The sequence below is a fragment of the Phoca vitulina genome, unplaced genomic scaffold, assembly GCF_004348235.1.
Source record: "Phoca vitulina isolate PV1807 unplaced genomic scaffold, GSC_HSeal_1.0 scaffold4, whole genome shotgun sequence".
Classification (NCBI taxonomy): domain Eukaryota; kingdom Metazoa; phylum Chordata; class Mammalia; order Carnivora; family Phocidae; genus Phoca; species Phoca vitulina.
The window spans coordinates 76,979,324-76,992,695 of record NW_022589707.1 but is presented as its reverse complement, the minus strand read 5'-3'; the positions used below and the strand labels follow the sequence as shown (position 1 = coordinate 76,992,695).

Here is a 13,372-nt window from a genome sequence, read left to right as displayed (position 1 = left end):
TCACTTTGAGGTTTTTGAAGATTATTTGAAGGTGTACGTACGCGTGTGTACATATAATTTAAAATTTTACAGTTTTAAAGCTACAAATTCAGTCATAAATTACCAGTAATTCTATTTGTATATTCCCACCCTAGGATACTCAAAGGACAATAGCAAATGTCTCTGATGAAGTCTCCAGTGAGGAAGGTCCTGAAACAGGATACCTATTACGCCGTCACGTGGACAGGACTTCTGAGAGCATTCCTCGGAACAGACAGTCACACCATTATAAGAAACATTACCCTAATGAGGTATATACTTTGTCCTTACGTATATGTATACGTACCTATTTTATGTGTTACTAATTTACAACTTCTTTCAACAACTGAATATAATTATTGAAATAAATATTTCCGATCAGTATCAATTATCTTGTTATATTATCTGGATTTATAGGGTAGCAGTTTTAGATTTCTGTCCTGCACACATGATAGAGAGCTATACATTTGTACTCATTTTGTGCGTTATCTCTGAAGACTCATCCATTCAGTTTGTTGTTTACTTTTAAAGACAACCACCCTAGAGAGACACTTTGTGAACTCCTGTGTTAAGTCTTTTTTGCAGTTTGAAAGGCTTTATAGCTTCTGGATCATAGCAGTTATCATTCTAAGTGACTTTCTTCATGTTACTATCACTAGTTATTAAGTTGTCCATATTATAAAATTCAATTCTTTTTTCTTCTTTGATTCTTTCTTTATTAATATTTGTTTTTCCCTAAACCCTTTTCCAACTTTATCGCATCTCTTGGAAGTTATCACGTCCCTTGAAACTATTTAAATAGAAAAAGAATTTCAACTGTATTTTTAGTTTTTATTGTAAGGACAGAACATTTCATTATCTCACTTCAAGGCAAATGGCACTTATGACACTTTTTTGATAAACATTGCCTTCTCCTCCTTCGAGAGTATATTAGAATTTTTTTCTTAATGATTTAGGGCTATACTTTTGAAAAATAAGATATTATGCTGTTCTGGAGTGTGAATACCTTGATTGTTTTAAGCTTGGAAGAGTTACTTGTTCTTCATACAATCTTCTCTGTGGTTGTATCTCTATTTAATCTTAGTGGTGACTCTGGCTGTGTTTCTTCTCTCAGTGGCTGCCGTTAGACACACACTAACGCCACTGTGTCTGCTCATTGCCTTCACCCAGATCGTCTGATATACTGTCCCCTTATCCTTGTGAAATTCAGTCTTGTGAATTTCTCAGTCAGAAGTCAGTTCGTACTGGAAGGGATTCAGGGCCTTCTATAGAAGGAGGTCTTCAGTCTCCAATAGGTAAATTATTTGGCTTTAGAGGTAGTATTCTCACCCCATAATCTTTGCTCTCCTTGGTTTGCAGCTATATTTTGAACTCTTGAGGTTCTTGAAAGGCAGAATAATATTCTACTGATCTTAACTTTTAAATAAATATGTTGCCTAAAATCTTCTGGGTTTCAAGCTAAGTAACGCTGATAACTAGCTAGTTAGCATTGATTGTTTTAAATCTTTTTTTAATGATGTAAAAATTACCTACAATTAAAACCTGGCCTTCAAATTCTTTATCTGCAAAGTAGGAAGCTTTAGACTAGAAAATATCTTAAAAGGTGCATTTCAGTTCAAGAAAATTTTGACTCTCCCAAATCAAGCCAGTCTCACAGGGTAGTTTTAAAAAGCAAAACAAAAACTCCTTTGAAGAAGTAAAATTGAGACAGGATATGGGTAGTGTTGTACTGTTGTTTGACATCTTTATGTATGTATTATTCTGTTCTCTTCAAATTACTGGTGATATTTTTTCTTTAAGAGTGAGACACAAAGAAAGCATTTTGGAAAGCACTTTGTGCCTGGGTAGAACTCATGGTCTTCCTCTAAAATGACTGGTTAGGGACACAGCCACTTGTTATAAGCCTCCCATATGTCAGTATCTATAGATATACTTTTTAGGGGTTTTTAGTTTTTCAGGGAGAATCATCCAATCTTCTGGTAGTGTGGGAGTAGTAGATATTATACTAGGCTGCCATAGTGTTTGGCATCCAGGGGATTGGGGATGAGGTGGCGATCTTGTCATTTAGTGTGTAGACTTTCACTTAACTCCCCTTCCTCCCCCCCCCACCCCTGCCCCAGTTTCTTGCCTTTTTCTACTATCTGCTGTGTATATCTGGTTGTCTTCTCCTAGTCTCCTGTTGGGAAGATGGTGGTAGAGTTACTTGATTATCTGGAATAGGAGGTGTCCTGTGGAATTGATAACTTCCTTTAAGCATTTGCCCTGTTTCCTACTTTCTCCTGCTTTGTTTAACTCTACAAGCATCTTTCAATTTTTATTCCCTATTGAAAATTAGCTTTTCATCTAATGAAGGTAGCATTTGATGGGAAGCATAATGAAGAAACCATGGGCTTAGACTCAGAACATTTAAGTGACTTTGGAAAAATTGTTTAACTTCTCTGAGTCTCAGTTTTTGCATCTGTATGGTGGAGAGAGGAGACTAGCTTCCTCAGATTGTTAGTATTAAATAAGATTATGCACAATTGCCTGGCACAAAGCATTTATGTTGTAAATTCTTAATTCCTTCAAATAAATAATTTTTCTCCCCTTAATTTGATTATATGCTCAGTTTTAGCTATCTGTCTAAAGATTTAAAATAAGCAGACCAAACCAAATTAAATGAGCTGTTAGCTATATTCTTTAGTTCAAAAATTCCCAATTTTTAGCCTTTTTTCAGCAATTTTTAGTGAAATTCAAAGGGCCATTAATAACCTAAATGTTGCAGGTAAAATTCTGTTTGACATATAAGTGGTTATAGGTCATAATTTTTAGATTTTACATTTGTAAAGTGGCCCACTTTTTAATCAGTATTTGGCAAAATACTTTTACAAAGAATTAAAGATACTTTTTATCCCTGAAATCATCCATTAGTTTCAGTTAAATAATTATCAGGTCTTTAATCTTGTTACTCATTTCTGTATCTGATTAGCAAGTCTACATCAGAAATTAGTCATAGGTAATAAGCTAGCTTTTTCAAAAATTTTAAATTATCAATTACTGGTTACTTAATTCTTTCTGAGCCTTACTACCTAATGAAAACAGTTGTGATAAAAACTGTGTATGCTTCAAGTATTCTGGTTGACGTTAGTGAATCAAACATTTTTGGAGTGCTTTTTATAAAACAAAGCAGACTGATTCTTACCTTTTTTCTTTCTGAATTTTTTTCTTTTTATTTCTCTACTTACTTTCTTGCTCAACTCTTTCAAAACATTTTTACTTCTCCTTCAGACAGATAATTCTCCTCCCATAAATAAATCCCTAATCAACACACTAAATATTATATTCATGGTGCCCCATTCTAAGATCAATAAATTAATTATCAATCACCTGTCTCATTCATTCAAGATATTTTGTTACATATGGTAAGAGTGGCAAAAAATAATTGGTTTTTGTCTTCTGTTGACTTACAGTGCATTTGAGAGTTACGATTTACTTGAGAATATTAAATACATGAACATTTAATAACACAGACAATATTATAGATGCTGAATAGCAATGTAAAATGTATCATCATGGAAATAAATAATAATACCTCCCTTTAGGAACAAAGGGATCACTCTAAATAGAAGGCTTCAAAACTAACATTTGTGGAGCCTCTGCTTTGTACCTGGTTTGTATTAAAAGCTACAGTGCTCATTTAATTTTCAGTGTCTCTTTAAGATAGATAGTTTTATCCCCCATTGCCAGAAGACTAAACTAAGGGTCAGAGACAAGGTAAGCCAGCTAGAAAGGGATGGAAATGGTGTTTTCCTGACACTTGGTTGAGTAGGCTGTAAAGTAGGATACAAGGTAGACACATAATCAGAGTCTAGAGGGACAAAGAACAAGCTGTGTTTAGGGGCTAGGGAGGAGCCCAGTGTCACTGGAGGAGAGGGTTATGGTAGGGACGAGTGGAGAACAGAGCCCAAAAGTAGCACATTTGAAGACGAGCTTGCTGGTGAAGGAATCTGAACTTTATCCAGGAGAGCAGTGGAAGTCACAGAAGGACTTTGGTCAGAGGAGTGAAAAAAAAGCTCCCTTTAGGAAGATTCATCTGGAAAATAGGAAAGGCCTTTCAGATAGTGGTCAATTAGGAGGCTCTTTATAGCAAACAAGGTGTGGATGATAAAGTCTGAACTCTGATGATATCCTGAGAAGAAGAAAGGGATACATCTAAAACATTTGAAAGGCAAAATTGACAATCTTAGTGACAGAGGATAACTAAAAACAAATCTGAAAATTTCAGCATACTTGGCTGTAAGGATGGCTATTACCATTCTTTATTCAGTAAAAGTTATTTTGAATTATTAAATCAAACTTTTACTCAAAGTATTTATTTTGTACATTAACAACTCCTAGGAAAAAAGTAAACTGATTAGAAATTATTTAACTTGTGCCTTTTAGTTTTTCACTTTTATACCATAGATTATCTCAAAAATATGAGTTGGCAATTATCTTCCTGGTATAGATTATTTATTAATTTTACATCAATTTATTGAACTTATGTTTGAAAAACAAAAACAGTGAATATATGAGATCTACTCTTGCTAAAAAAAAAGACTAGAGTAAGAAAATAACTCCATTAAACACATCAGTTAAAGTTGGTTAATATTCACTGATAATATAATACCAATATATATACTGATAAAATAATAGCCATACGAACTTAGGCTAGTCTCTGCCTGCCTGAATTTTGAACTTTGTATAAAAATTTAGGAGGAAACAGGCACAACCTTTGCATGCAAAACAACACTTGAGCTGAGATGTGAAATCAAATAAATTTTGATATGAGGAAGTTTTGTTATTCCTTAAAAACTAACATATTTTTAATGTTTTGCTCTCAGTCCCACTGTCATTTGACAGTGTATTTGTTGTAGCAAAAAGTAGCAATGTATGGTTCTGATAGAACCCTTTGAGTTGGAAAGGGTACATAAATTGTATTAATGTCAAAGAATATCTTGATTTCAGGATGCCCCTAAATCGGGTACTAGTTGCAGCTCTCGCTGTTCAAGTTCCAGACAGGATTCTGAGAGTACAAGGCCAGAGTCTGAAACAGAAGATGTATTATGGGAAGACTTGTTACACTGTGCAGAATGCCGGTCATCTTGTACCAGTGAGACAGATATGGAAAATCCTCAAATTAATCCAAGTGTGAAAAAAGAATATAGAGACGACCCTTTTCATCAGGTTGGTTTACAGCATTGGGTTATTTGGGGCTCTCAGTCCAGCTTTTTTGAATGTATGTACAAATTTTACGGAGGTGAAAAAAAGCTTACATTCAATTAAAGTAGAATTCCTGTGGGTTTTGTTTTTTTTTTTTCTTTTTATGTGAGCTGTGGTCTGGCTTCATTGGAACGTAGAATTTCAGTATTTATATTATGGTTTTGTCTGTCACCTTGCAAACGTATGTTCCTGAGAGTTGTTGGTAAATGGAGTTTTATAAGTCAAATTGTGTTTTAGATGCATTAGTCCTTTTCTCACTCAGCATACTTCATGGTCAGATCAGCACCCGTGGCCTTAACTCCACCTATAAGATTATAATTCACAAATCTATATCTCATGAATATCAGATTTATATCTCCCAAGAGCTTTAGCAATGCTCTCCAACAGAAATCTAATGAGAGTCACATATGTAATTTTAAGTTTTCTGGTAGCCTCATTTAAAATGTTTAAAAAGGTGAAATTAATTTTAATATATTTTACTTAACCCCATATGTTCAAAATATTATCACTTCACCAAATAACCAGTGTGAAAAATACTAATGAAATATTTTACTTTTTTTATACTACATCTTCAAAATCTGTTGTGAACCTTTACAGCATATCTCATTTGGACTAGCCACTTTTCAAGTGCTTAGTGGCAATGTGTGAGTAGGGTGCCATATTGCACAACACATGTCTATGCCATATCTTTTTTTGAATCTTCCACCAGTATTTCAAATTTAACCAAACCTCCCATCTTCCCTCATAAATCTGTTTTTCTTATGGCTCTCAAAATCTTAGTGAATGACATCTCCATCCATCCACTCACCAGTCCGGAAACCCGTGGTCATTTAAAATCCTCACTCTTCCTCTTCTTTCTCTTATGTAATTTCTCATCAAATCCTAATAATTAAACCAACAATTACGCTCTTAGAAAATTAAAGTTAGAGGGGAGCTTACTTAATCTGCTAAAGGGTAGCTACCAAAGAACCTTCTAAAAACCTATCATATTTAATAATGAAATTTTAGGAGTATTTCTGTTAAATGCAGAAACATGTCAGAGATACCCATTATCACTGCTTTTTCTATCAAAATCCTACCAGTTATGTTTGTCTGTCTAGTTGAACTTAGACTGATTTAAAGTCCACAGTAAAGAGCAAAATGTTGAGCATAACTAAAACAATTTTGGAGAAAAACAGGGAGACTTTCCCTACTGGATATAAAATTTTACTTTAAAAGTATAGTAATTAATAAAGATAGTATGGTATTATAGTTGTATGCTATGGCCTGAATGTTTGTGCCTACCCCCTCCCACCCATCAGTTCCTATGGTGAAACCTAATGCTCAAGGTGATGGTATTTGGAGATGGGGCCTTTGGGGGATGATTAGGTCATAAGGATGGAGCGCCCATGAATAGGTTTAGTGCCCAAGGAAAGAGACCCCAGAGAGCTCCCTTGCCCCTCCCACCATGTGAGCCTACAGCAAAAAGAGGGTAGTCTGTGAACCAGGAAGTGGGATCTCATCAGATACCAAATCTGCCAGCACCTTGATCTTGGACTTCCCGGCCTCCAGAACTGTGAGAAAGAGACGTCTGTTGTTTCTTAGCCATCTAGTCCATGGTATTTTGTTATAGCAGCCCAAGCAGACCAAGGTAGTGTATAAACAAGTAGACCAATGGGACATAATAGAAAACCCTGAAGTAGTACGTGTCTATGTGGGTCCCTAATATATGACATAAGTGGCATTACAGCTAGTGGGAAAAGGATGGACTCTTCAGTATATAGTTGTAGGTCAAATGATTACACAAAAATATATTCCAAATAGTTCCTGAATGTGAAGAAGCAAACTTTAAAATATTTTCAAGAAAATATAGGAGAAAATCTTAGTTACTCTTGATAAGAGAAGAAATTATGTTTTATTTTATTTTATTTCATTTTATTTTATTTTTTAGACAGAGAGGGTGAGTGGCAGGTTGGAGGGGCAGAGGGGGAGGGAGAAAGAGAATCCCAAGCAGGCTCCACGCTCAAGAGAAGAATTTTTTAAAGAAGGTAAAAAGAACACAAGCAAACATCAAAAATGAAGGGATTGATAAATTTGAATATCCTGAAATTTAAAATTTTGGGCTACAAATTAAGCCATAAACATTGTTAAAAGATGGGGAAATAGAATTGAGGGAATGTTGTGGTCCCCATCCCCCTGAGATGTGAGATAGTTAAGCATATGTGTACGTAGGGGAAAATCAGGAGGGAAGGACTGAAGACACACTGGAGAAAAAGTTGTTGAATGAGATTTCTTAAGATTCTGGAGGGGGGAAGCATAATTAGGAAGTTTTGCCTTCGATAGGAAGGAGAACACATCTTCTGCTGAGATAGGAGGAGGAAGTGCACAGAGAAAGTAGGATGATGAGGATGCAGGAGGTCTATTAACAGTAAGTGAGATGATAGGATTGGGGGGCTTGTAGATGGTGCTGAAGGCTCGAAGTTATCATTTGTGGGAAATGGAGAGTATGTGTGTGCATGTATTCAAGTCAATGAACACATTAAGAGTCACACTGCCATATTGTTGAGGGTCCAGCTGGAATCTGAAACCATGAGTTTGTGGTTGTCCAATCCACACAGTTGTGTGATATTCTGTGGAACACAGTTGCGGTAATCAGTAATAGCAAACATTTAAAAGGCATTCACTATCAGCCGGGCACTGTGCATAGTAATCCTGATGCATTATGTCATGTAATTCTCACAACCTATGACAATGCAATGTATTTTGTATATATTTATTTTGTAGATGAGAAAAATTGAGGCTTGGAATTAAATAATGCACCCAAAGTCGCACAGTGTAGGTGCTCAGTAAATAGTTGCAATTCCAGGTACAGGAGAGGCCAAGGAGTAATGGATATGGTAAGCGTCTAGACGTGTTAGATTGAGAAGGAAACGAAACCAAGAAAGGACTGATAGATTGAAGGATAGATGTGTTCAGAAGTGTTTTAGAATTGAAGGTTTGAGACACCCGGTAAGAGGAGTTGTGGTTGAAGACTCAGTTCAGAAGTCGAGCAATTCAGTGTGTTGAGAAGATCCGGGCTGTGGCCATGGGAGTAGCTGAAGGTCCCTGGATTTTAAGAAGTAAAGAAAACAATGAACAATCCATGAGAATAGGGTGTTGGATGAGTCATCTGGAGATTCATCTACGTCGCTGAGCATAATAACTGGAATTGAGGTTTCAGAAAATGCCTGAGAGCTATTTTCTCAGTGATACCATAAAGAGGCATAGAAGCAGGGACCAGGTGTTCTTTTGCTCATTGTTGAATCACACAGTGCTTGGTACATAGTAGGTGTTTAAATAAAATCGAGTGAATGAAAGGAAATACATTTTTTTAATGCATGCTCTACAGAATAAATTGGCCCTAAATCTATCACCATTCTGCTCCTTTTTTGATAAGATTTTTAATGTTCTAGTCTGCATATTAATTTTAGTATCATAGGCTTACATTGGTTTTGCTTTTGGATTAAAGACTTGATTTTACACACATTTAGTATTCTCAGGCTTCTAAAAAATAACCTCAATATTTTCAGTTTCAATAGTAGCCATGTAATGGAAATTAACTCCCTTTAATGAAAAGCTACCAGTTTTTTTTTCTTATTTGACTGAGGTCTGTATTAGGTTTGGAGGACCGTTTTCTGCCCACCATAAAGACTAAAAAATCCCTCCTTATGAAGAAACAATGAGCATTTGAATCCATGTGTTCTAGTCAGGATGTTACCAAATTTGTAGTTTTGTTTTGTTTTGTTTTTTCTTTTCTTTTTTTTTTTTTTTAAAGATTTTATTTATTTGACAGAGAGCGACACAACGAGAGAGGGAACACAAGCAGGGGGAGTGGGAGAGGGAGAAGCAGGCTTCCCGCGGAGCAGGGAGCCTGACGTGGGGCTCGATCCCAGCACCCTGGGATCATGACCTGAACCGAAGGCAGACGCTTAATGACTGAGCCACCCAGGCGCCCCTGTTTTATTTTCTTTGGCAATAGTAACTGAAACATTTCTACAGCAGAAAATTTCTCTCCTCTAATCATGGCTGAGTATATAATGAAGTATGAGGCCATGTTCAAGTGAAATTCATTTTTCAGTAGGAAAAGCCAGATTTTAATGTGTACAGCTCCCACAGGTAGAAACTCCAGTAAAGCACTTGTCATGGTGAATCTACTTAAAACACACCACCATTTAAGCGTTAAGGTTTTCAGGCAGTTCTGAATGAACACAGAGCAAAGCAGTTGAGATTTTGAATGAGGATAAAGAACAATCATTAAAAGAGTTCCAAATTTGGGGTTGAAAAACACTAAGAAGAACCTATGTGATAAAATTATAAAATGGAATTATTTGCTGTTTTCCTTGAGCCTTTTTGAAAAATGTTTCATAGAATGTTGTTCTTCATACACTGTAGGCAGTACATGTTTCAACAAGACTGTTACTTCAGAATATATTTCACACACACAGATACAGGGTTGTTTTTTTTTTTTTTTTCAATTAACTCTTTTTAAATTCACCAGTTTCTAGTTGCTCTTTTTTCTCCTGCCTTCTGGCTTTCTAGAAATAGGAAGATGATATCAAATGCTAGTTAGAGTAACTGCAAAGGTAGCTGGGCAAAATGAATACTTCTGGAAGGAGGGTGAAGAACTTCTTGAATTCCTATTTCTGTCTCTAGATGGACCTTCTTCATATGCCTTGCTTCATGTAATCGGGAAGCCTTTAATTCACTGTTAACAGACTGAGAGTTTAAAAAGATTAGGAGCCTGTAAATCAGGGGTGGAAACCTTGCCTCTCAGACTTCATACTCTGTATTCAGCTTGTCCCGCTTGTTCCTGGCTTTGTAGTTCCGTTCCATTTCATAATTACCTAGATTTCCATGGAAAGTTGGATATGTGTTTCGGTACAAATTACTTCTATCCTAGCTAGAATATTTCGTGGAATATTTGTGGAATTAAGTGGATAGTTAATAACTAGTATCTTACAGTTTTTAAGGCTCTCCAGTAGTGAAATATATGCTGTGATGGTTAATGTATATTAAAATACTAATCTTTGGAAAAAAGATAAATATTCAGAGGAAACTTCTTCAGAGTCAAATAAACTAAATGTAAAAGAGCTTTGCCAATAATATGGCTACTGGCATTACATAAAGAAAGTTAATGTATAAGTCAGAATGATAATAACTTCCCATAATGTTTTCTTACATATTATTGAAGTATTATTTTATATCGTTAATCAAAATGAATCAATACAATTTTATTCTCCTTACAGGAAAATATTATATTTCTTAAGTTTTCCAAAAATCTTTACCATATTTTAATCACATTTTTATTCTTCAGAGGATAAATATAACTATAGTAGATTCTTCTGTTCATTGTTAGAAGTTATTTTAATGAAATACATTATATAAATAAGTTAGCAATACTGTAATGTAAATAGAGTCATCCCATTTGGAGTCTGATCTTCTAATGGTAACTTCTTTTATCAATATCTGACAATGTAAAGATTAGTGTTGTATTAATTTTGTTGCTATCTTTAATCCCCAACTATCCTATTTTGAAGTTTTATTTATTTTTTTTAAAGGTTTTATTTTTAAGTAATCTCTGCTTACTTAATGTGAGGCTCGAACTCACAACCCCGAGATCAAGAGTCCACCAACTGAGCCAGCCAGGAGCCCTGCAGTTTTATTTTTTAAATTATAAATCTAAAACAAACAAAAAACCCCAAACTTAAGTGTCTGATTCTTTGTATTAAGGCTTTCAATTTTTCTTTTCTTTTTCTATTCTTGCAACATTGAGAGGTGTTTTATTCTTGGGAGAGTACTTCTAGTTCCATGTGCTTCCGTTTGCAATATTTACTCTATAACGAAAAAAAAAGGTTAAATCGATCCTTTGGGGAATGCTAGACTAAAATATCAGAAAAGTAACTAAATCAAATACTGAGGCTGAAGGTGTGAGGGAGAGTCTCTTTCAGGATGAGATTGTGTCACCGTTTGGTCTTCCAAAAGGTTAAATCAACCTCTCATGTGCTTTTGTATTGAATGACCATAAGCTTGAGAGTCAGTAATATGAACAAATTGATAGCCATTTGTCTTGGAACATTAGTATATTAGTAGCTACGTAGACAGATTGACAGCTGAGTGCTTTTGCTGACACATTTTAGAGGATTTTTGAACAATAGCTTGCCTAACTAATACCGTAATGTTACAGGAAGTTCTTAACTTATATGCTTTTTATTTTTTTATTTATTTTTTTAAAGATTTTTTATTTATTTATTTGAGAGAGAGAATGAGAGAGAGAGAGAGAGAGCATGAGAGGGGGGAGGGTCAGAGGGAGAAGCAGACTCCCCGCCGAGCAGGGAGCCCAATGTGGGACTCGATCCCGGGACTCCAGGATCATGACCTGAGCCGAAGGCAGTCGCTTAACCAACTGAGCCACCCAGGCGCCCACTTATATGCTTTTTATAACTGTGTAATTTCATATGCCATCTGCTCAATGTATATGCTAACTAACATTAAGATGGAATTTTAATGTCACTGATGTTGGGTGTGTGTAGATACACATATACCCATATATATATACGTGTTCTATTTATAAAATATGATAAGTGTATTCACCAGTTTGTTTTTTAGTGTAGTTTATATATACACACACGTTTTATTTATGAAATGTGACAAATGTATTCACCTATCTCTGTTTATTTTTTGTAGAGTCATTTGCCCTGGCTCCATAGTTCCCACCCAGGATTAGAAAAAATCAGTGCTATAGTGTGGGAAGGCAATGACTGTAAGAAAGCAGACATGTCCGTGCTTGAAATCAGCGGAATGATAATGAACAGAGTGAGTTTTTAAATTCTATTCTTTTAGTTCAGGAATAAGACAGTGATTATTAATACATTAAATAATTACTAGGAGGTTATATTTACAACTTACTCATTTCTTCAGCCTGAAAAAGACAGTTATTTGTATTTGGCGCTCTGATTTAAATAGTGATTTATCGCCAAACCACTGTCATCTTTTAGTGTTTTCATTCTTCTCACCAAGAGTAGATGGTGCAATCTAAAATTTCCTTCTTTTATGTTTAATTCTTTCTTTTGCTTTTCATGGATCAAACTGAGGAGCTGCTAGACACACAAGTGTTGATGAAGGCTTATTTTCTCCTGTGTCATCCCTCCTGCTTCATTTATTTCTTAGTACCCCAAAAATTCCAAAATAGAATATTTGTCTTGATACTTGCTTAAATATATAGAAGTAATGCAGCTAGTGGTGTAAAAATCGTGAGTAGTTTGAGGAGGTAGAGTACAAACACTATGGGTTTTAATTTCCATTTCTATTAAATTGTGTCTTTTATCAGACACAGTTTTTAAATTTTATCTGATTCCTCTGGAAAGCTAGTCATGATTTAACTTGCAATTCTAAATTTCTTGTCTGTTATTTGTTAAATGTGTGAGAACTATGGTGCACACTTTCTGGAGGACAGAAATGAAAGTAACTGCTCTAGAAATTGATCTCTTTCCTATTACTAATGCAGAAGGAGTCTCTGGAGATTTGGGTCTAGTTAGTTCTCCATACCTTAACTGCCTGTGAACCAGCAGGTCATTTACAGAATGTATAATATGATGATTGAAAGTTAGCTGGGATTTAAGATCCCTCATAGTCCTGCCAGTCTTATATTTCCCATTATTTAATTTCCAATTTCCTTTTCTGTAATTCCCCTTTTCCCCTTTTCTTAATTTTTTCCCCCTCTAACATACTCTGTCTTCTGAAATGGTTTTAGAGTTTAAGGAGATATCCATTTGTATTTTGTGCTCTTTGAAGGAAAACACAAATTGCAAATTTATCAAATAAGTAGAATTCTTCATTTTTGTTTTTATGAACTGAGCTTAAGTGGATATGAGATCTCCTCATTCTTTTTAATATTAAAGTATATATGAATATTTCTAACTTTTGAAATAATGAGATACATAGAATTTTTTTTTCCAGATCTAGGTAAGACCAAGATAGTTCATCCTTTTGCATTTGTTTATTGAATTAGAAATCTGATAATGAACTATTTTTAAAACTGAAGACATAATGACTTAGTTTCCCTGTAATATGCTCTCCAAACTTTGAGTAAATTTGA

At 35.0% G+C, this 13,372-nt stretch overlaps 1 protein-coding gene across 1 annotated transcript in view; it reads left to right on the top strand.

The window, feature by feature from the left end:
• PHTF2 (putative homeodomain transcription factor 2) overlaps positions 1 to 13,372 on the top strand; it is a 102,616-nt gene that overhangs the window by 73,521 nt on the left and 15,723 nt on the right. Inside the window, exons 9-11 of the mRNA XM_032402292.1 lie at positions 135 to 290; positions 5,005 to 5,223; positions 11,962 to 12,090. Coding sequence (XP_032258183.1) covers positions 135 to 290; positions 5,005 to 5,223; positions 11,962 to 12,090 — 504 coding nt within the window. The remainder of the gene's footprint in view (positions 1 to 134; positions 291 to 5,004; positions 5,224 to 11,961; positions 12,091 to 13,372) is intronic.